Source organism: Plasmodium gallinaceum, assembly GCF_900005855.1.
Source record: "Plasmodium gallinaceum strain 8A genome assembly, contig: PGAL8A_v1_152, whole genome shotgun sequence".
In the NCBI taxonomy this organism is placed as follows: domain Eukaryota; phylum Apicomplexa; class Aconoidasida; order Haemosporida; family Plasmodiidae; genus Plasmodium; species Plasmodium gallinaceum.
Genome location: NW_021628316.1, coordinates 655,247 through 676,008, shown reverse-complemented (window position 1 = coordinate 676,008; position 20,762 = coordinate 655,247). Strand labels below are relative to the sequence as shown.

Sequence of the window (20,762 nt, the reverse complement as noted above, 5' to 3'; positions counted from 1 at the left end):
TTATAAAAATATTTCCTAATTTTTAAATATAAAATGTAGTAATATATAAAAAAAAATCTTTTTAGATATATAATGATATATATAATTAAAATAAGATATATCCTTATAAATGTAATTATACTAGAAAAAAGGGAAAAAAAAAAAAAAAAAACAAAAAAAAAAAGATATAAAAAATTGTTTTTAAAATATCCGGGAATAAAGAAAAAAAAATACATTCGTTTAAGAAAAAACTAAAAATATTAAATAAAATCAAAACATTTCTTCTTAATAAAATTTAAAAATGTTATAATATTTGATTATAAAAGTTCAAATATTAAGGTATAAATAGATTATATGTATGATATCATTCAAATTTAATTATAAAGTGTTCATTGGAGAAAAAATATAAAATATACAAAAAAAAAAAAAAAAAAAAAAAAATGCATAATTATAAAATGTTTAATAACACAAAGATTAAGAATTTAAATAAAAAATGGAGATTATTTTAAAAGTATTTTTATAATTTGATTTAAGAAACTATCTTAATTTTTTCAATATCTTATTTTATGATATATATGCATATAATCTTCATTTTATTTTAAAATATATTATGAGATTTAAATGAAGATGTTTCACAAAAAAAAAAAAAATAAATGCAAACATAAGAATCATTATAAAAATATAATTAAAAAAAACAATTAAGTTTAAAGCAGTATGTTTTATTAAAAAAGAAGACTTAAATTTTATTTTGCAAAAAAAAAAAGAAAAAATAGCATATTAATTACCTTTTCTTTTTTATTTTATAAATGTATATTTCATAAAACATTTTATTAATGCATAATGTATCATTGAATTGTATATATATTTTTTTTGAGCTATTAGATTTTAAAAAAAAGAAAATATAAAATTTTTATAAACTTCTTTTATTTTTTCCCTAAATAATTATTATAAAATTTACGCGAAACAAAAAAAGATAATATACACATATATATATATATACTATATATATATTTTAAGTGTGCAAAATTATATAGTAGCAATATTTATATTTTTCAAACGATTAATAAAATAAATTTTTTTTTTAATTAAATTGAAATCAAATAAAAAAAAAAAAAAGTTTAAATATATTCAAATGAAATGTTTAAATCTAATAAAAACTTCTTATTTATATAAAATATGAAATTCTGTAAAGAAAAAAAAAGTTACTACAACAAAATTTAATATTCATTATTATTAAAAAATAATAAAACTTTTATTTTTATTCGTATTTAGCAGAATAAAGAAAAAAAAAATAAAAAATTTAAATATAATTAAATAAGATAATACAATGCTTATTTATATATAAACTATTTTACGGCAAATAAAATAAAAATTTAAATGTATTTGCATAAAAATTTTAAGTGTAATTTAATTAAAATTTAATTATAAAAAGTATATTAAAACTTCATAGCTATAAAAAAAAAAAAATTATTTAAAAAATTATAAAAAGGTTTAAAAAAAAAGAAATAAATTATTAGCATTAATAGTTAGGTGTACAATTACTTTTGCATTCTAAAAACTCAGATGATTCTACTTGACTTCTTTTATTAAAAGGTGAATTTTCTAATTTTATAGAATCATCAAGTGGCAATGAATTAACAGTATAGTAATTGTTCGCATTATTTATTTTAAATTGACCACTAAAAACATGGGTAGATATATTAGAATCTTTTTCTGAATACTTATTGTTTTCTTTCTCATTTTCACTTTCATTTCCATGTATATTTTTATTTGTATTTTTGTTTTTTGAAGAAAAATATTTTAATTTACTGTCAAGTGGCATACTTGTGTTAATATAAGCATTATGTTTCATTTCTCTATATTTTAATATATCATCAGTCCTGAAACATTTACTTAATTTATTTCTGTTATTTGCATATGTCTTCGTATATTTTGGTAAAGAATTAAAGTTGCTAGTGTAATTATATTTTTTTTGTGCTGATGTAAATAATGTATTCCTTTTTTCTTTCGTGGGACATACAAAATAATTAGAATTTAACGGAGTAGTTTTATTTTGAATATTATTTAATTGAATAGTTGTGTTTAAATTAAAAGTAGTATTACATGAATCCAATGGTAAAGAATAAATGGTTTCCATCTTATTATTATTGTGTATATTGGATGAACTACTTAAAACATTATCTTCTATTTCTTCTTCATTTTGATATTTTATGCAAGCATGAACAGATTCTAAAATATTGTTTAATAATACTGGGAACTTAGAAAATGATATCACATTTAGAATATTACTGGCGAAAATTTTTGAAACTTCCATACAATACTCTTTAAAATTATAATTTTTTTTTTCTACTTTTTCTAATTTTTCTCCAACATTATCACAAAATTCATTATATTTATTCTTTATCTGATCAATAAAATTCTTAAAAAAGAAATTTAGAAATGCATCATTTTTTGTATTATTATGTTGTGACATCTCACTTTCTTCATTAATAACTTTTAATTCTGGTAAATTTTCATAATATTTTGAAATACATCTATCTTTTAAATTTTTGTATGGAAATTTTGGTAAAGGTATAGAATTAGTTTTTTTCATTAACTTTTTATTTTGGACAAAATTTGTTTGTTCGTCACTTATGAACTTTTTATACATACTTTCATATATATTTAAAATGTGATTATAATATATTAAATTATTCAGTTTTAAAAAATCTGGCCATTTCACTTTTATATTTTCATTCAATTTTGTATAAAGCAAATCATCATTAGGATACTTTTGTACTATGTCTAAACTATTTAAATAATAATCTTTTTTATTGTCACATAATTTATCTAATAGTTCATTAACTGTGTCAATTAACCAAAGTCCAGTTTTCTCAGTCTGAGAAATTGGAGCTGCTGTATATGTTTTATATATATATTTTATTTTTTCCTCACCGTTTATTTTTTTATTATTCATATTATTTTCTTCATCATATTTTGTTCTCTGTATAAATTTATTTGTATTTAATGGAACATATTTACTTTTTTCATAATTATTTACATAATTTTCATTATAAGTGTTTATTTCCATAGCCTTATATATATTTTCTTCTAAATCTACATTTGTTTGTAATATATTTTCATCATATAATGGATAAGATGATACACTTCTTTTTTTATTCAATTCTTCTAATGAAAAATCACTTTTTTCTGTAAATGAGTATTCATTTCTTTCATTTAAATTATTTTCACTTTTTTCATCAAAAGAAAAATCACTTTTTTCTACATCCGAATATCCACTCTTTTCATAATAAAAATTTTCACTTTTCCCTTCATAGATGTCCATAATCTCATTATTTGTATTTTCGTTTTTATTTTTATCTCTTTCATGATATAATTCATCATTTAAATTACTGCTTTTAAAAAAATTATAATTTTCTGATAAACTACAAAAGTTTTTAACATCTTTCTTATGTTGGAGATTTTTATCTTCTGCGTTTTCTTTTCTCAAAAGTATGTTTTCCTCACTAAAGTTTACGTCATATACCTTTTCAATATCCATTGGTTCTTATAGATAATTAAAAATTTATATAAAAAAGATACTTTATAAACATATAAGTGAACAGGTAGAGAAAAAAAATAAAGTAAATATACAAATAAATTAATATATATAGGCAATATAAATGAATTAAAATAAATGCCTTTTTTTTTTTACTGAATAGTGAGATGAAATAATATAAAAATATATTATGAAATATCAAATAAAAAAAAAAATTATATTTTTATTAATTTACGAAGATGAAGTTATAAATAATAAAATTTAAGTACATACAAATGATAAATACATCAAAATATTAAAATAAATAATAATTAAATGAAAAGACTTTTTTGTATTAATTATTTATTATTAAAAAATTTTATGGAAAAAGAAAAATAAAAAAAAAAAATAATAGTTATTAACATAAGCGACTAAAAATACTTCAAAAAAATGATTTACAAAGAAATTTATTGAGAACAAAAAAATATAAAACTTTTAAATATTCTTTCAAATTTATGCGTTTTATATGATTTTTAATTTAATTTTCTTATTATTAATATAAAGTGAAATAAAATATATCTTTATTATTGATAAATTTATATTAACAAAAAAACATATAAAAAAATACACAATGAAATTTATAAAACGACGGAACGAAGCTATATAAAAAAAAAATTGTAAAAATATCAGTAATAAAATAAACATATAAAGCTATTAATTATTAAAGCAGTTTAAGAAACAAAATGCTTCATTTATATCTATCTCTTCTGTTTTCCCCTTTTTTCATTTAATAATCCTTTAAAAAATTTTCTACAAAATTCAAGTTTTACAAATATTTTCTTTTTATATAAAAAAATTAAAGAAATAAAAATAAACTATAAAAACAAAAACTAATAACATTAACATTTTACAGAATATAAATATAATTTTCTATAGAGTAAACTTTTTAATAAAAATAAAAAAAAATTATAATTATTAATGAATGTAATTATATATATATATGTATTCTTAAAAATAAAAAATTATCTTTAAAAAAATGTTTGTATAAATATATGTGCATGTACATCTATAATAACATAAAATTCGTCAAAAAATTAAATTTTTCCCTGTGTACAATATTATTTTTCATTTTTTTTATATATTTTCTTTTTTGTTAAATATAAAATAAAAGTTGACTAAAATAATTAAACAAATATAAGTTAAATTAAAAAAAAAAAAAAAAACTAGAATCATTATAAGAAATTTAAGTGCCTGGAACATCTTTCATATATACTTGTTTAATTAAATTCATGTTTATTTAAAAATATAAAAATTTTTAAGTTAAATTATTTATCTTTATATGAAATACATTAAAATAATTTCTGTACATGCATTAAAAATTAATTTAATAATACTTTAAGATTATTTAAAATGAAGCCAATAAAATATAATTTTTTAATTCAGTGTTAAATTTAAAAAAAAAAAAGAAAAAAAAAAAAAAATGCATATAATTTAAAACATTTACTAGTTAATAAAAGTAATATATTTATACTTGTAAAAAATAGAAAAATATAAACATTCTAAAAGGAATAATAAATTAGTGATAAAAATAAAAATATTAAAAAATTATTGTTTTTTTCTTTCTTTTTTATAAATAAGAAAATTTTAATTAAATATTTTTCTTTTATAGTTCTTATGTATGCATAAAAAGCAGAAAAAAAAAATATATATTCATTTTTTACTCATATACAGGTATAATTCCTTTGCATGATTCAACATATTTATAATCTAAAACTTTATCAATGTCATATCTCCTCATTATAGTTGTAATGTTCGGCTTTAAATCACTAGCGTATATTTTTTCTTTTCTTAAAAAAAGATAAAAATTATTATCTTTGTGTAAATCATTTATAGTTGGTATAACTTCATAGTTTTTACAACTTCTAAAGATCATTTCTTCATCGTACACATTATTTTTTTCATAAACGAGCTCTGTGATATAACTATCATTTTTTTCTGGGTTTATTAAACGCTTTTTATCAATATTACTTATCCAAAAACCTTCATTATTATCATATTTGTATTTTTTAAATTTATTACTTTTACTAAATATTTTTTTTCCTAAATCTTTTTTATTTTTTAATATGCTGAAAACATGTTTTTCAAATATTTTTCCCATATGTAAATTTTGAACGTTTGGATGATAATTTCTTCTATCAAATTCATCATCATATTTTATAGGTAAACCTATATTGTCACTAATTAATGGGGCAATTTTTGGTGGAATTTTTAATTCTTTGTTTTTGTTTTTTTCGATTTGTGGATATTTTAGAATGAGGTTAACAGAATCATTACAGTCTTTCATAAAATTTAATAATTTATTATTTTTTCTATATGAATCTATTATGTTATCTCCTTTTGAATTAAATGGTAATTTCATAAATATAGTACTTGGAATTTCTACTTTACCACTTATCATGTCCTCTAGAGAGTAGCTTTTTTTTTTTTCATTAAAAATTATATTATTTTTTTTTTTATTTCTTTTTTCAACTTTTCTGTTTAAACTGAAAAATTTATTAGAATCATATTTTTCTAATTGTAGTATATCATTTTTTTTTGATTTAACATCACATTCCATTTCTTTTTTAAAAGAATCATTTATACTTTTTAACTCAGAGTATTCATCAAGTTCACTTTCTATTTTGATTATATCATCTGAATAGTATTCATTATTATTTCTATATCCACCTAGAGAAAAATTATTTAAAATTTCAGAATTTATAAATTTTCCATCTAAAATTCCTTTATTGCTTCTTTCAGATGTTTCTGTAGAATAATTCAATTGATAATTATTATAAATGTTATCCTTATCAATATCAGACAGATAACAACTTTTGTCACAAGAACTTTCGTCAATATATGCCTTGTTTTTTTCGTGTAAATCATAATTATTTTTTGAATAGTTTTTATTAGGATAATTTAAAGAATTTTCTACTATACATGAAGAAAAATTACTATAAAAATTATCTAATTCCCCATTTTTACTTTTTGCAATATCACTAAATTCGCTATAATTCTTCTTATCATTTCCGTAATTTTGATGGTTATGACATTTGATATTTACAATCTCAACATTTTTATCATCATTATTTTCACCATTTATCGAATTATATCTTTCATTGCCATATGTAGAATTTGGTTCTATATTATTTAAGTCCTTTTTTTCTTCAGTGCAGGAAGACTTTATGGAATAATTTTTTGCTAATATTATTGAATTTAAACTAGAAGAATAGTCTTGATTTTCGGTAGTGCAATTATTTTTACTTCTATAAGGATTATAAGAAAAATTTTCATCACTATGAAGTATTTTATTTTCATTTTGTGAGCTAATTACATCACTTGAATGCAATATACTATTTAAATATGTATTATCGCTAATTTGTTCTGTTTTTCGATGTAGCAAATTTTCACTTCTTATATGAGAAGAGTCACTTTTGTATGCATCGCATGAACTTTGTAGTTCATTTGCATATATTTTCAGAATATGTGGAATGTTATATCCATTTGAATAATTGCTATATAGAAAAACATCATTATATTTATTTAAACTGATTAACGAATCTAAATATGCATTTGTATTAAAATGCTCTTTCGTTGATGTATGCAGACGGGACATTGCTTCTTTACTTTGATAAATGATATATTTGTATATATATAATATTTTTTTCCATATAAATAGAAATAAAAATACTTTTTTGGCAGAAAAAAAGATGTTTCAAGAATGAAATGTTATTAAATTGAAAATATAAATATTTCCCAAGACAGAGTAAATGTTTTACATTAATGTTGAAAACAAAAAAAAAAAAAAAAAAAAAAAAAACAGAAATGTTTATATTTATTTTTTTATTTAAATATATAAAATATGTAAAAAAAAAAAATGTGTATAAATATATTAACAAATAAAAATATTATGTCTATGAAAAAAAAAAAAATAAGTATTATTCAAAATCCTTATTTCTTGTACATAAAAAAAAAATATATTTTTAAATAGTTACATTGCGTAATCATAAAAAAAAAAAAAAATGAAATTAAAACAACATTAAATAGCTACACAATTTATTTACAAAATTATATATATATATACAATTAAACAGGAAGTTAAAGAATAATTTGGAAGAAATTTATAATTAGGTAAACAAATTAATTCGTTTTTAGATATTGTGATAATATTATTTAGATTTTTATATATTAGTGTCTGTAGAAATATAAATAAGAAAAATGATTATTTCACTATTCCTAAAAACTTTTTTTTTCTCTTTTTTTTTTATGTGCCTATATAAATTTTTAGTATGATATGCAACCTCTTTTATTGTTAATTTCATTTCATTTAGAAGTTTTTACTTTTAAAACTTTTATACTCATTTAAAATAGAAAAAGTTGTTTTTAAACTTAATATATTTGAAAACTTAATTTTAAATTTAACTTACTATAACTGTTTTAATGAGTTAAAAAAATTTCAAATATTAAATAATAAAAAAATTATGTATGTAAAAATATAGAAATTTTGTTTATTAGCTAATAAGGTTTTTACTATATGAAATAAGATATATATATATATATATATATATATTATGAACATATTTTCTTATAAAAAAATATTTTAGATATTTAATTTTAATCTAATTTTTCTGTATTCATGTAAATTTTATTTAATTTATGGAAATACTAATTTTGAGATATAGATTATTAAAGTTAAAATTTTTTTTTCTTTTAGTAGATGCGATGTTTTCAAAAATGTAAATTTAATAGATTCGTAATAATTTAAAGATGGATAAATATCATATATGATTATATTACTTAATAATTTCATTATAAAATTAAATATTTCTATTATTTATCTATTATGTTTTGAAAAAATATTTCCCTAAAAACTAATATAATAAATATTCAAAAAATATTGTTTTCATTTCATGTTATATTAAGATATAAAACTATTGAATGATAATCGAATGTGAAAATATTTATCTTTATTCATTCATCATATACACATAATAAAAAAAATGAAAATAAGTAAAATTTAAAATATTAATATATATATTTACTTATTTATTGGCAATAGTCTAAAAAATGATTTATTATTGTAAACTTCATATTTAAAAAGTCAATGTAAATGAAAATTTAAAAGAAATGAAAATTTCTAAAACATTTTTTATGAAACAATACAATTAATATAAAATGTTTCAAGATAGTTTATATAAGACCAACTTTTAAATTTTCTAATAAAAAATATTTGAGTTCATATATAAATTTTTATTATATCTATTTATTATGTTCATAACTATTTATATATTTTTTTTTTTTTCCATACGTTGAAATTAATCACAATAATGAATATTTTTAGGATAAAAAAAAAAAAAAAAAAGTTAGAACAAAAATATATTGAAACATAGAAATATCATTTTATGATAAAAAAAAATATATTATGGTTATAAAACAAAAAAAAAAAAAAAAAAAAAAAAAAAAAATTTATGATTAATATTTGTAATTTTATTGAATATTAATATTAATATTTAATAATTAATAATTTATTAAAATTTTTAAAAATGTTTGCAAGAAATTTTTTTTTTCTTCTTTATAGTTTTTAGTATAAACTTATTTTTTTTTTTTTATTATTTATATATCTGAATTTTTTGCCTTTATTTTTTTTTTTTTGTGTGTGTTTATATATATATATATATATATTTCTTAAATACATTGTTGTAATTTGTGTTAATAATGTCACAGTTTCGTGATACATTTACTAAAGATAGTAATAAAGAGCCATTGTTAAGTTATGATGACTCTGCATTTATTTTTTTTGCTGGAACAGTTTTAATTTGTGTATTAATTCCTTGCACTTATTCGTATATAAAATCTTTAATTAATAAGTTTTTTAAAAATGATTATTATAACCTAAATAAATCTAAATATAATAGCGTTTATCGCTCATGCACATGCTCTTTGTGTAAAATGAAACAAGAAAAAAGAAATAAGAGCACAACATTATGGCAAAAAGTAGGATATACAAAAATAGTTCAATTTTTTGTTTTATTATCATTGTGGGTAATATTAGGTATTCTAATAAATAAAATGTTGAACACTAAACCAATGCAAACATTTGATCCATTTGAAATACTAGAAGTTAATATAGGAGCATCTGTAGGGGAAATTAAAAAGGCATATAGGTTAAAATCATTAAAATATCACCCAGATAAAAATCCCAATGATACATCTGCTGCTGCTAAATTTATTTTAATAACAAAAGCATATCAAGCTTTGACTGATGAAATATCTAAGGAAAATTATGAAAAATATGGAAACCCGGATGGGCCAGGAATGATGAAAGTAGGAATTGGATTACCTAAATTATTGATAGACGAACGATATCAAATATTAATATTATCTATATTTTTTTTAATATTTCTTGTATTTATACCTGCTATTTTTATTATTTACTACCAAAAACAAAAACAGTATGGACCCAATGGGGTTAAAATAGAAACATTACAATATCTTACTTATACGATAAATGAAAATAGTAGAGCGAAATCATATCCAGAAATGCTTGCTGCAACAGCAGAAAGCAGAGATTTAGAATTAAGAGAAGATGATGAGAAGTATATTAAAAAAATGATGGATGAACTTGTTGAGCCGAAAAAAAGGAGCTTTAAAGTTCCTATTATAACGAAAAATTATTTTTTAATATTAGCTCATATGCAAAGAAGGTATGATTTATTATCGGAAGATTTAAAAAAAGATTTAGAAAAAATTCTTCAATTTTCTTTACTTATAACACATAGTATGATAGAAATAAGTATATTAAGAGATTGGTTTTTAACAGCTCAGGCAGCTTTAACATTTAGAAGATGTTTAATACAAGCATTTGATATGAGAAGTTCAAGTTTATTACAAGTTCCGCATTTTGATGATAATACTATAAGGCATGTTCACAAAGGAAAATTTGCTGTAAAAGAATTAATTGACTTTGTTCATCAAGATCATGAATATAGGAAAGGATTAGCAGAAATGAACGAGGAGCAAATTCTAGATGTTAAATCATTTTGTAATATTGTTCCTGATATAAAATTAAGTGCAGAAATATTAGTTGAAGATGAAACTCATATTGTGAAAGGAGATGTAGCTTCAATTTATGTTCATCTTGATAGACTTAATCTAAATGAAAAAGAAGCCTCTGGTTATATTCATGCACCATTTTTTCCTCAGCCAAAGTTTGAAGAATGGTGGATAATTGCAACATACAAAGGAGATGATCGTATTTTAAAATATGCACATGTAAAAAATTGTGAAAAAAAATTAGAAGAAAAATTACAATTTTTAGTAGATAGGGTTGGAAATTTATGTATAACAATTTATGCATTCAGTGATTCTTATTTTGGATGTGATAAAAAAATAGATTTACATTTCAAAGCCTACTCTAAAACTGAAATAAAGAGAGAAATTTTTGTGCATCCAGAAGATATAGAATTAGATAATGAACCAACCTTATTTCAACAAATGTTAGGTGATATTAAAAAAAAAGGAAATAGTAGCGAAGAAGAAGATGAATATGATAGGGAGGATAAAAATGATTCAAATAATATCCAAAAAAAAACTGGAAAATCCGAACATGAAAATTATGTTCCGGAAGATGAAATAAATTATGACTCAGATGATGGTTAAAATTAATAAAAATTCTTAAAAAAAAGAAAAAAATTATAGTAAATAGATTAAATGAAAATAAGATACCAAATTTTTATGTGATATATTATTAATGAATTTTCATAATTAAAAGATATATTTTTATAAATAAATTAATAAAATAATAATTATAACAATTTTTATTTATACATTTAAAAAAGAACATATATATATATACATATATTTATTTACAAAAGAAAATTTATTTCATAAATTTTTTTTTATTTAGAAAATAAATAATAACATAACTTTGTCTAATGCTTTTAAATTTAAAAATTTAGAGGTTTTTATTAAAAGAATATCATTTTTTTTTTTTTTTTTTTTAAATTAAAATAGAATAAAATATATTATTAAAGGTATACAACTTATACTATAAAGAAAATTATAAATTTAAGAATGGAAAAAATTTTTTATATTTACTTTTTGATATTAAACTATTTTGTAAATACTTTATTAATTTTCCGTTAATTTATTTTTTAATAGAAATTATATTTTATTTTGAAATTTTTATCTATATATTTATTATTTACAGTTTGTTATTTTTAATTATTAATTTCTTTATTTTTATACTATTGACCTTTTTTTATAATTGAATATATTTATATATATATATATGAAATGTATATATTATATTTAAAACAATACAAAATAACACGTTTAATAAAACTATAAATTACTTTAAAAAAAAAAGAAAGACAATATATATATATATAATAAAAAATATTTTTTTACTTTTAATAATATTTTTAAATAAAATAAATAATATATACAAATGCATCCTATTATAATAAATCATGAAAGGATAACTTTTTTTCATTAAAAAAATTGAATAGTTAATTTTGTATTTATAAAATGTTATAAATTTTGTAATATTATAAATATAAAACTACTTTTTCTTATATAGCTTATTAATAAAAAATTTTTAAAAAAATTCTTAAGATACTATGTTTTTCATAGTAGCTCAAATAGAAATTAAATAATTTAATAAAATTTATTACATTTTTCTACACAAGTCTTATGATATTATATTTTATATTATTTTTTTTATATAATTGTTACATGTATTGTTGAATATAAATTTCTATTAATTTCTTCATAGTTTATAGAACGGTAGAGTTAGTCTAAAAGTTAATATTAAAGTACAAAAATGTTTATCACTTATTTTTAGTTCATATTAATACAACTTTCTTTTTTAAAATACGATTGAATGAATTTTTTATTTTTTTAAATTCATAATTTATAAAATTTTTATATACATTATCCCACTATTCATTAAATATACTATTAAATATTTATACTTAAACAATTATGAATTTAAACATTTTTAAAAAAAATATTTTCGCATTTGCAAGTTCCCAATGAAAATTAAATAGATTTTATTAAATTCATTAAACGAAATAAGCAATAATTTATATATTTTAATGTTTTATAAATTTATTTAACTTTAAATCCAAAAACCAAATAAAAATTGTAATAAAAGTATTCTGAGTTTCTGTGATTATTTATTAATCATATCTTCCGTTGGAATTTTTCAGAATTTACAAAATAATATATAAGACATTTAATAATTTTTTTTTTTTTTTTTAATTTTCATGGATATATATAGGATTCATATTAATTAAAAATTCTGAAGAATAATATATAAAAAGTTCTAAAATTATATCATTATATTTCATCAGAAAATAAAAAGTGCTGAATAGAAATAATAATAATTTTTTTCTTTGTGTGTAAAGTATTAAATAATTTCAAATACTATAGCTAACATATTTTCATAATAAACTTTTTATTAACAAGAGTGTGCAATTAAATAGATATCCAAGAATTATTATGTGATATATAAAAATATAGGAAAAAAAAAAATTTAAGGGATAATATTGATGTTTTTAAATTAATATTAATTATCTCTAAATTATCAACATTAAATATAAGATATTAAGTTTTAATTAGCAAATATTTCAATAATGTCTATTATCTTTTCTTTTTGTATATTTTTTTTCTCTTTATTTTTTTTTTTTTTTTCCTTTCCTTCATTATGCTGATGTGCAATAATAATCTCTTTATTTCTACCATTTATATACATATATTTTAAAATATATAGCCATAAGTTTTATGATAAATGATATATGATTTTCATTATAAATACAATAAACAAATAATAGACATTTTTAAATGAAAAAAGAAGTATAAAAAGAAAATTGTAATTAGTAAAAATTTTAATATTAACAAAAATTTAATTCTTCCTTTTAAATTAATATATTATCATTAAAATACCGTTTTAAATATACTTTGTATATACATTTTTTTTTGGCGTTGTAATAGGTGTGCAAAAATAAAATTTATCATATGTAATTTTTACACTTCATAATTTTACATTTACATATACATTTTATAATAATAATGTAATAAAAATATAATTAATATTTATATAGGTAAAAACCACTCAAATTTTAAATAAATAAAACTTTATTAATGAAGTCTATTTTTTTAAATACTTTTTTTTCATTTAAACTATTATCATATGACAGTGAAAAACAACGTGCAATATTTTTCTCTAACACGAAATGATAAAAAAAAAAAAAAAAAAAAAAAAAAAAAAAACTTATATTAATTATAACAAACTATTCGCACACAAAATTTAATAAAGTATTAAATTTAATTATTTCTACGGGTTTCTGTTGAGCATTCTTTTTCTTTTTTTTTTTTTTTTTTTTTTTAAACATACGTAATAAAAATTATATGTTTTTTTATTTTTACTTCTAAGTATAAAATTGCACCACAGTTTTTACATTATTAAATAATATTTATGTAAGTTATATTAACTTCATTAAAAAAGTGTGTATATCTTACATACAAAATATTCCATTATAAAATTGTTTATATTCTATAATTTTAATTTGGCATTTTACAATTTCTATAACAGTACAAATCTATTTTGAAAACTTAAAAAAAAAAAAAACACTTTTTTTTCATTTTTTTTTTTTTTATTAATTATACCAATGTAAAGAGTAAAAATCATTCTCAAATTTCTTTTTTTTTTTTTTTTAATTTGTTTCTCCTTTTCTCTATTTTTTTATGATTTTAATGTAGGAACATTTTTCATACTTCTTACAAAAACATAAAAATTTATAATTTTAATTATTTTACTTGTAACTCTACTCTGACATTGTTTCTAATTGATTATATTATTTAGTTTTCATAGAAATAATCTATTTGAATTTATTTAATATACCTATTCACTTTTCTTATCATAATTTTTAATATTATACCATTTATTTCATTGTTTTTTTATGTTGTATTTTTTTTTTTTTACTTTTTTTGTTTGACATTATTGTTATTATTTCTATTCTCCTAATTTAACAAACATAATTAAAACAGAAAGAAAAAGAATTTTATAAAAAAAAAAAAATAAAATAGATATATATTGTAAATTTATTTAATTATAGAACTTATATTATTTCAGATAAATTTGTTTAAAATTATTAATCTTTTTAAAAAAAAAAAAAATATTTGTAATTAATAATAATTTAAGTAAAATTATCATACAAACTATACAATAGATGTATTCAAGAAAATTTAGATGTAATATATTCCTATAGAATTATCAAGATTAATATATATATATATATATATATATATATATATATATATTTTTATAATAGAATCATAGATGCAGATATAATTTATAAAAATTGTAAGACATTTTAGTTAATTAAAAATTCAAAATTAAATGATTTTTACTGGAATGAATAAATAAAAAGGAATGTTACAAAATATTCGAGCATTTCAAACAAAAATATAAAGATACAACAATATATATATTCTAATTATATTGAAAGAGAGTAGAATTATTTTCAATAATACAAAGTAATTACTAGATAATAAAGAAATTAATTAAATGCAATCCATTTATTATTTTAAAAAAATAGGGATATTTATATTAAAATAGAAAAAAAAAAAAAAAAAAAAAATTTTAAATAATACATAATTTTTAATTATTCTAAAAATCTTATGTATCAAATAAATTGTATATGTGTAGCATGCATGACTCAAGCTATAATAACATGAAAGCAATTTCATATGTTTTTCCAAATAAGTTAATATCTACAAATAAATATAGCAATATTAACACAAATTATATAGACAATTTAAATACTAAAAACAGAGATGTTTTTGAATACAGTAATAATAAATTAAAACCAATGTATAATTCTATCAGTTCGCCTGTATATATTGAACAGGCATATAATAATCCCAATATAATAAAAACGCCCATATCAAAAAATTGTCATAATATTGGATTCCAAAAAAATTCAAATTGCCTAAATTCATTTCCGTGTCTAAGCACAAACAGTAAAAAAATAGAAAATATGAATACAGGAAAAAACAATAACAATAAATATGTAGTAAAAAGAGTATATAAAACCCCATGCTATTTACATAATAGACAAGTAATTGTGCCAAATAGTTATGAAAACATATATAGTGAGACAGCAACAATTCCTCAAAATTGCGAACAATCTATTTACAGCAAACAATTTGCAAAACTAAATTCTTATGAAAACATCCCAAATTTAAATCATCAAAACAATGAAAATGAAATGAAATATATCCATGAACCATTTAAAAAAAGAGTAGTAAAAGAAAATATACGTGGAACAACAAGAAAAAATAAATTAAATGAATTAATTATGGTAAAAGATGAACAAATTAAAGAGTTAGAAAAAAATATAGAGAAAGAAAAATCCCTAGATGAATTAGATAGCACATTAGAAAATCATAAATTAAAAGAAAAACTTTTAGATCAAAAAATTAAATATGAAGAAGCCCTTAAGCATTTAAAAAAAGTAGAAGATGAAAAAAGAACACTAAAAACAAGTTTAAATGCTAGAGATAAAGTATTAACAAAACTAGAAAATGAAATAAATTCAGTTGATCATGAAAATGATTTTTTGCTAAAAGTAAAAGAAAATACGAATTTGAATGATATACATAATGTTTTTAAGTATTTACATAGTGATGCTAATGAAATAATGAAAAAAAATTTAAAAAAAACCAAAGGGACTAAATATTTAGATGAAGATGAATTAGACAAAAAAAACTATAGAATGTTTAAATCAAAAATGGGTGAAGATATTTTTTCTGAAAATGAGGATATATCAGATAATGAGAAAAATGTTTATAAAAAAAAAGAAAAAATTTCAAAAAATAATATATTAGATAAAAATGATGTATATCTATTAAAATCTACAGTAGTAGAATTAGAAAAGGAAATACACGATTTAAAAGAGGAGAACAAGAATGTTAATTTTAAATATGAAAATACATTTAAAACATTGAGTGAATTAAGAAAAGACACTTTGGAATATATGGAATCAATTGTTTCTAGAGATATGAGAATTGCATATATGGAAAGTATGCTACAAAAATGTGAAAAAGATCTATCAAAATTAAGAGAACATTTTAAAAATCAACAATTAATTTATGGAGAAAAAATTGATAAATTGAATTCAGAAATAAAAATTTTGGAGCAACAATCATCTCATCTACAGTCTATGATACAAGAAAAGGACGCACAAATAGTTTTATTAAAAAGTGAAATAGTACGTACTGAAACATTAATAAAGCAGTATGAAGAAAGAAATAAGGAACTTCAAGCTGAACTAAGATTAATGTGTAATAATTTAGAAAATGTGATTGAAGCATCAAATAAAAAAGATTTATTTATGAATGAACTAGAACAACAAATAAGAGAAAATGAAGTTCATAGACAACATGCCTATTTAAAAGAAGTAGCTAAGAATAGAAAAATTCATACAGATATGAAATTTAAAGAGATTTTATACGATAATTCAGCAAAACATAAAATTGATGAATTACATCATCTAAAAAAAGAATTATATTTAAATAAAATACAAATACAAAAAGCAAAAGATGCATTTGAAGTTCTTAAGAGGGCACCAAAAGCAGAATGCCTAATTACAGACAATATAGATTGTGATTATAGTACTGTTAATAATTTATCTGAATTTAAAAATGAAAAAAACTTAGAAAACGTGACAAATGAAGCAAAACTAACGACTGATATTTACACAGAATACAAAAATATGAATCATTTACCGAAAAAAAAAAATAAAACAAAAAGTGACATTTATGTATAAATTCAATATTTATAAGAATTTTAAATAAATTGAACGAAAAAAAAGAAAAAAATTATATTAATAAAAAAAAGAAAATTAACAAAATAGTTCATAAAAAAAAAAAAAAGATATTAGAATCATTTTAAACATTAAAATATAAAATTAAATAAAATGTATATATATATATATATATATATATATATATAATAAATTGGATTAATTCAATTTAATATATTCAAACAAATATATAAAAATAATTCTTATATAATATTTCTTATATGATGAATTATTTTTGATACAATTTTATATAAACTATATATATATATTTTTTTTTTTTTTTTTTTTTTTTACATGGATATTTCTATTTTTTTTTTTTTTTTTTTTTTTTAATGGGTTTACATGTATTAAATAATATAAAATCAGATTTAAATATAGAATATTGATATTATAATAAATTAATATATAGTCTTATCTATTATATTATTAAGTTTTATTTATATACTAATAAAATTGTCAATAATTCTATATATAACTTTATAAATAATTTTGTATATTTGTTTCATCAATGATTTCATAAATATTATTTTATAAACATTACCAATGATTTTATTAATAATTTTATCTTTTATTAAGGTATTTTATTTTTTTTTGAAAGAATAGTCTTATTATTTAAAAAAATTTTTTTTTTGTTAATAGAAAAAAAAAAAAAAAAATATAATAAATACAAAGATCTTATTTTTATTTATATATTATGTATCAAATAAAAATAATAGATAAAATATTTTTTATTGTATTTATTTAACATATATAATATACGTAAAAAATTAAAAATTATTAAAAATGAAACAAAAAATTTTCAATAATTATAATGTAAAACTTGTCTAATTCCAGAATGGTACATTTTTGTCAGGTATACATCTCCATTCTTCTTCTAAAATTAATTTTGTTTTTTTTTTTATCCATCTTGGTTTCCAATCTTGACTTAACCAAAGCCATTTTCCTGACTTCCCTCTCTTCATAATTGGTTTACCACCTTTAATTGCTCTAGTGTGAGGAAATCTAACTACTTTAAAAATCTTATCTGTAAACAAAAATTGCAATTGACTTAAAAATTTTATTACATTTTCATTATAAGCACCCAAATATAAAATAATATTTTCAATAAGAACTTTCGACTTTGTATGATCCAGATTATTTAAAGGAAAACTTAATTTATATGACTCTAATGCATAATGTAACATATTATTTATATCTCCTATATCTAAATATTTGATTGCTAAAATTCTATATATCCTACTTAAATATTTTATTTTTATATTATTATCTATTTTCATATTATCAATTTTTTGCATATTTTCCTTTAAATCATTTTTCTCTAATAACATTTTTATATCATTTTTTTCCTCTTCTTTTGATAAAAAATCTTCTAAATTTTTAATTTCGTTTAAATGAATACTTTTTGAATTATCAAAAGTAATTATTGGCTCCTTGAAATTAATTAACCTCAGTATTTCCATATTTATTTGATTTGTTTCATCCAAATAGTCTTTTAATTCGATTGCTTTTTCGACAGATAAGAGATCTTCATCAAATAAAAAAAGAAATCCTTTTGCAGTTATTTTATTGTAATTGAGGTTTATATCTAAGTAAGTTTTATGATTCGTAAGTATTTCATTTAAGAAAAATTTAATTAATACCATATTTTTCTTCTTTTCATTTAGCAGTAATTCTAATTTTTTAAATATCACATAAGATTGGCAATTATATTTTAATTGTAGATTATCTAATACCTCATTTTTAAAAAGTTGCTTAATATCACTATCAAAAGATTTTGTATTTTCACCACATATATTATCTTTTTCTTTAGGTGTGTTATCATCTTTAAAATATAATTTATTCTTTTTCTTATCTTCTATACTGTCAATATAAGAAAGTTCATCTTCTCTGGTTAAAAAATCACATATATCATCTACTTGATTTATTGAATCAAAATAACTATGACACCTATATAATAATTTTTGCAAATTCAATTCATTTAATTCATTTCCTGTTATTTCTTCAATTAGTTTGCTTTTATGTCTTAATTGAATTACTGGAATGGATTTTATATGAAATTTTTGAACGAGTAAATAATTGTTATCAATATTTAATTTATATATTGGTATTTTTTTATTTAATTTACTATTTACTTCCTTATTACTTATATCAATTATTTTATTAAAATAATTTATACTTCTATTTGAATAGTCAGCATATCCATAAATTAAAAAAGTCTTTTCATTTTTTATTATGTTACTGAAATTATAATCATTTATTTCTTTACATTCTAACACCTGCAAATTCACATTTTTATGATTTGAAATAAAACTAGTAAATTTAAATTTTTTAAAAAATAAAAAAAACACATTCTCACATTTTTTTATATTGGGAAATAATAAATATTCCATGATATATTTTTATATATGTTTATATACATATAAATATATTTAATATTTTTTTATTCTTTAATAATTAATTTATTATCTTCTTAAATACTTATTTATTCCTTTTATATCCATTTTTCAATAAATAACTTTTAAAAATAATAAAATGAAAAAATTTATGATTTCATATCAAGATATTATAAAAACAAAAAGGGTTATTTTATTTTTTTTTTTTTTTTTTTTGATAAATATTTACACATATATTTATTCCGTTTTAGATATCGTCATTTTATCTTCTAATTTTTTTGTTAACTTATAAAAATTATTCAAAATAAAGGTGTATTAAATTAACATTATGAGTATTATGAATAAAATTGAAATTTATTTTGTAAAAATTAAATAATAAAAAAATCACAAAAAATACATAAATTATATTTAAAAATAAAGAATGAATAAAATATATTTTAATATATATTTACTATATCTAATTGAATGCTTATATTCATAAATTTATTATTCGTTATTTCTTCATTATTATTATTCTCATTATAATAATTGTTTTCATTTTCTCGTAAAATGGCCATTTTTAAATTAGTTAACTCTAAAGAATATATATATATATATATAAATATTTTTAAAAAAAGTGTTATTTAGAAAAAAAATATTATTATATATAGAAAGCTTATTCATTTTAACTCATATATATACCATTAACTATAAAGTTTTGGAATTCATAAATATGTCTATCCTTTTCTTTGAACTTATTTAGTAAACTAAAAACATAAATATGAAATTTATTATTTTAAAATACAAATCATATTACTCTTGATATTAAAAATTTAATATATATATATGAATAAATAAATATATATAAATTATAATTTTTACTTTTCTATGTTTTTTTTGTATTTATCCTTAATGATATTTATAATTTTTTTTTTTTTTTTTAGTTCTGATTCTAAATTTACTTTTTCATTGTTTATAATCTAA

General features: G+C 18.0%; 6 protein-coding genes across 6 annotated transcripts in view; 2 read left to right on the top strand and 4 right to left on the bottom strand.

Annotated features, from left to right (window-relative positions):
- Nucleotides 1-1,498: 1,498 nt before the first annotated feature.
- PGAL8A_00515300 (conserved Plasmodium protein, unknown function) lies at nt 1,499-3,520 on the bottom strand (the record flags this gene model as incomplete). Its single annotated transcript, XM_028673983.1, has 1 exon — nt 1,499-3,520. The coding sequence occupies one exon, from the start codon at nt 3,518-3,520 to the stop codon at nt 1,499-1,501; it is 2,022 nt and encodes a 673-aa protein (XP_028530381.1).
- Nucleotides 3,521-5,213: 1,693 nt separating this feature from the next.
- On the bottom strand, nt 5,214-7,151 carry PGAL8A_00515200 (conserved Plasmodium protein, unknown function; the record flags this gene model as incomplete). The annotated part of the gene is made up of 1 exon (XM_028673982.1): nt 5,214-7,151. One exon carries the CDS (start codon nt 7,149-7,151, stop codon nt 5,214-5,216), a length of 1,938 nt encoding a protein of 645 aa, XP_028530380.1.
- Nucleotides 7,152-9,250: 2,099 nt separating this feature from the next.
- Nucleotides 9,251-11,194, top strand: PGAL8A_00515100 (translocation protein SEC63, putative; the record flags this gene model as incomplete). Its single annotated transcript, XM_028673981.1, has 1 exon — nt 9,251-11,194. The coding sequence occupies one exon, from the start codon at nt 9,251-9,253 to the stop codon at nt 11,192-11,194; it is 1,944 nt and encodes a 647-aa protein (XP_028530379.1).
- Nucleotides 11,195-15,249: 4,055 nt separating this feature from the next.
- Nucleotides 15,250-17,370, top strand: PGAL8A_00515000 (conserved Plasmodium protein, unknown function; the record flags this gene model as incomplete). The annotated part of the gene is made up of 1 exon (XM_028673980.1): nt 15,250-17,370. The coding sequence occupies one exon, from the start codon at nt 15,250-15,252 to the stop codon at nt 17,368-17,370; it is 2,121 nt and encodes a 706-aa protein (XP_028530378.1).
- Nucleotides 17,371-18,230: 860 nt separating this feature from the next.
- On the bottom strand, nt 18,231-19,796 carry PGAL8A_00514900 (conserved Plasmodium protein, unknown function; the record flags this gene model as incomplete). The annotated part of the gene is made up of 1 exon (XM_028673979.1): nt 18,231-19,796. One exon carries the CDS (start codon nt 19,794-19,796, stop codon nt 18,231-18,233), a length of 1,566 nt encoding a protein of 521 aa, XP_028530377.1.
- Nucleotides 19,797-20,036: 240 nt separating this feature from the next.
- PGAL8A_00514800 (conserved Plasmodium protein, unknown function) overlaps nt 20,037-20,762 on the bottom strand; it is a gene marked incomplete at both ends in the record, with an annotated part of 2,501 nt that continues 1,775 nt past the window's right edge. The window contains 4 exons of the mRNA XM_028673978.1: nt 20,037-20,084; nt 20,252-20,373; nt 20,481-20,545; nt 20,661-20,758. Coding sequence (XP_028530376.1) covers nt 20,037-20,084; nt 20,252-20,373; nt 20,481-20,545; nt 20,661-20,758 — 333 coding nt within the window. The remainder of the gene's footprint in view (nt 20,085-20,251; nt 20,374-20,480; nt 20,546-20,660; nt 20,759-20,762) is intronic.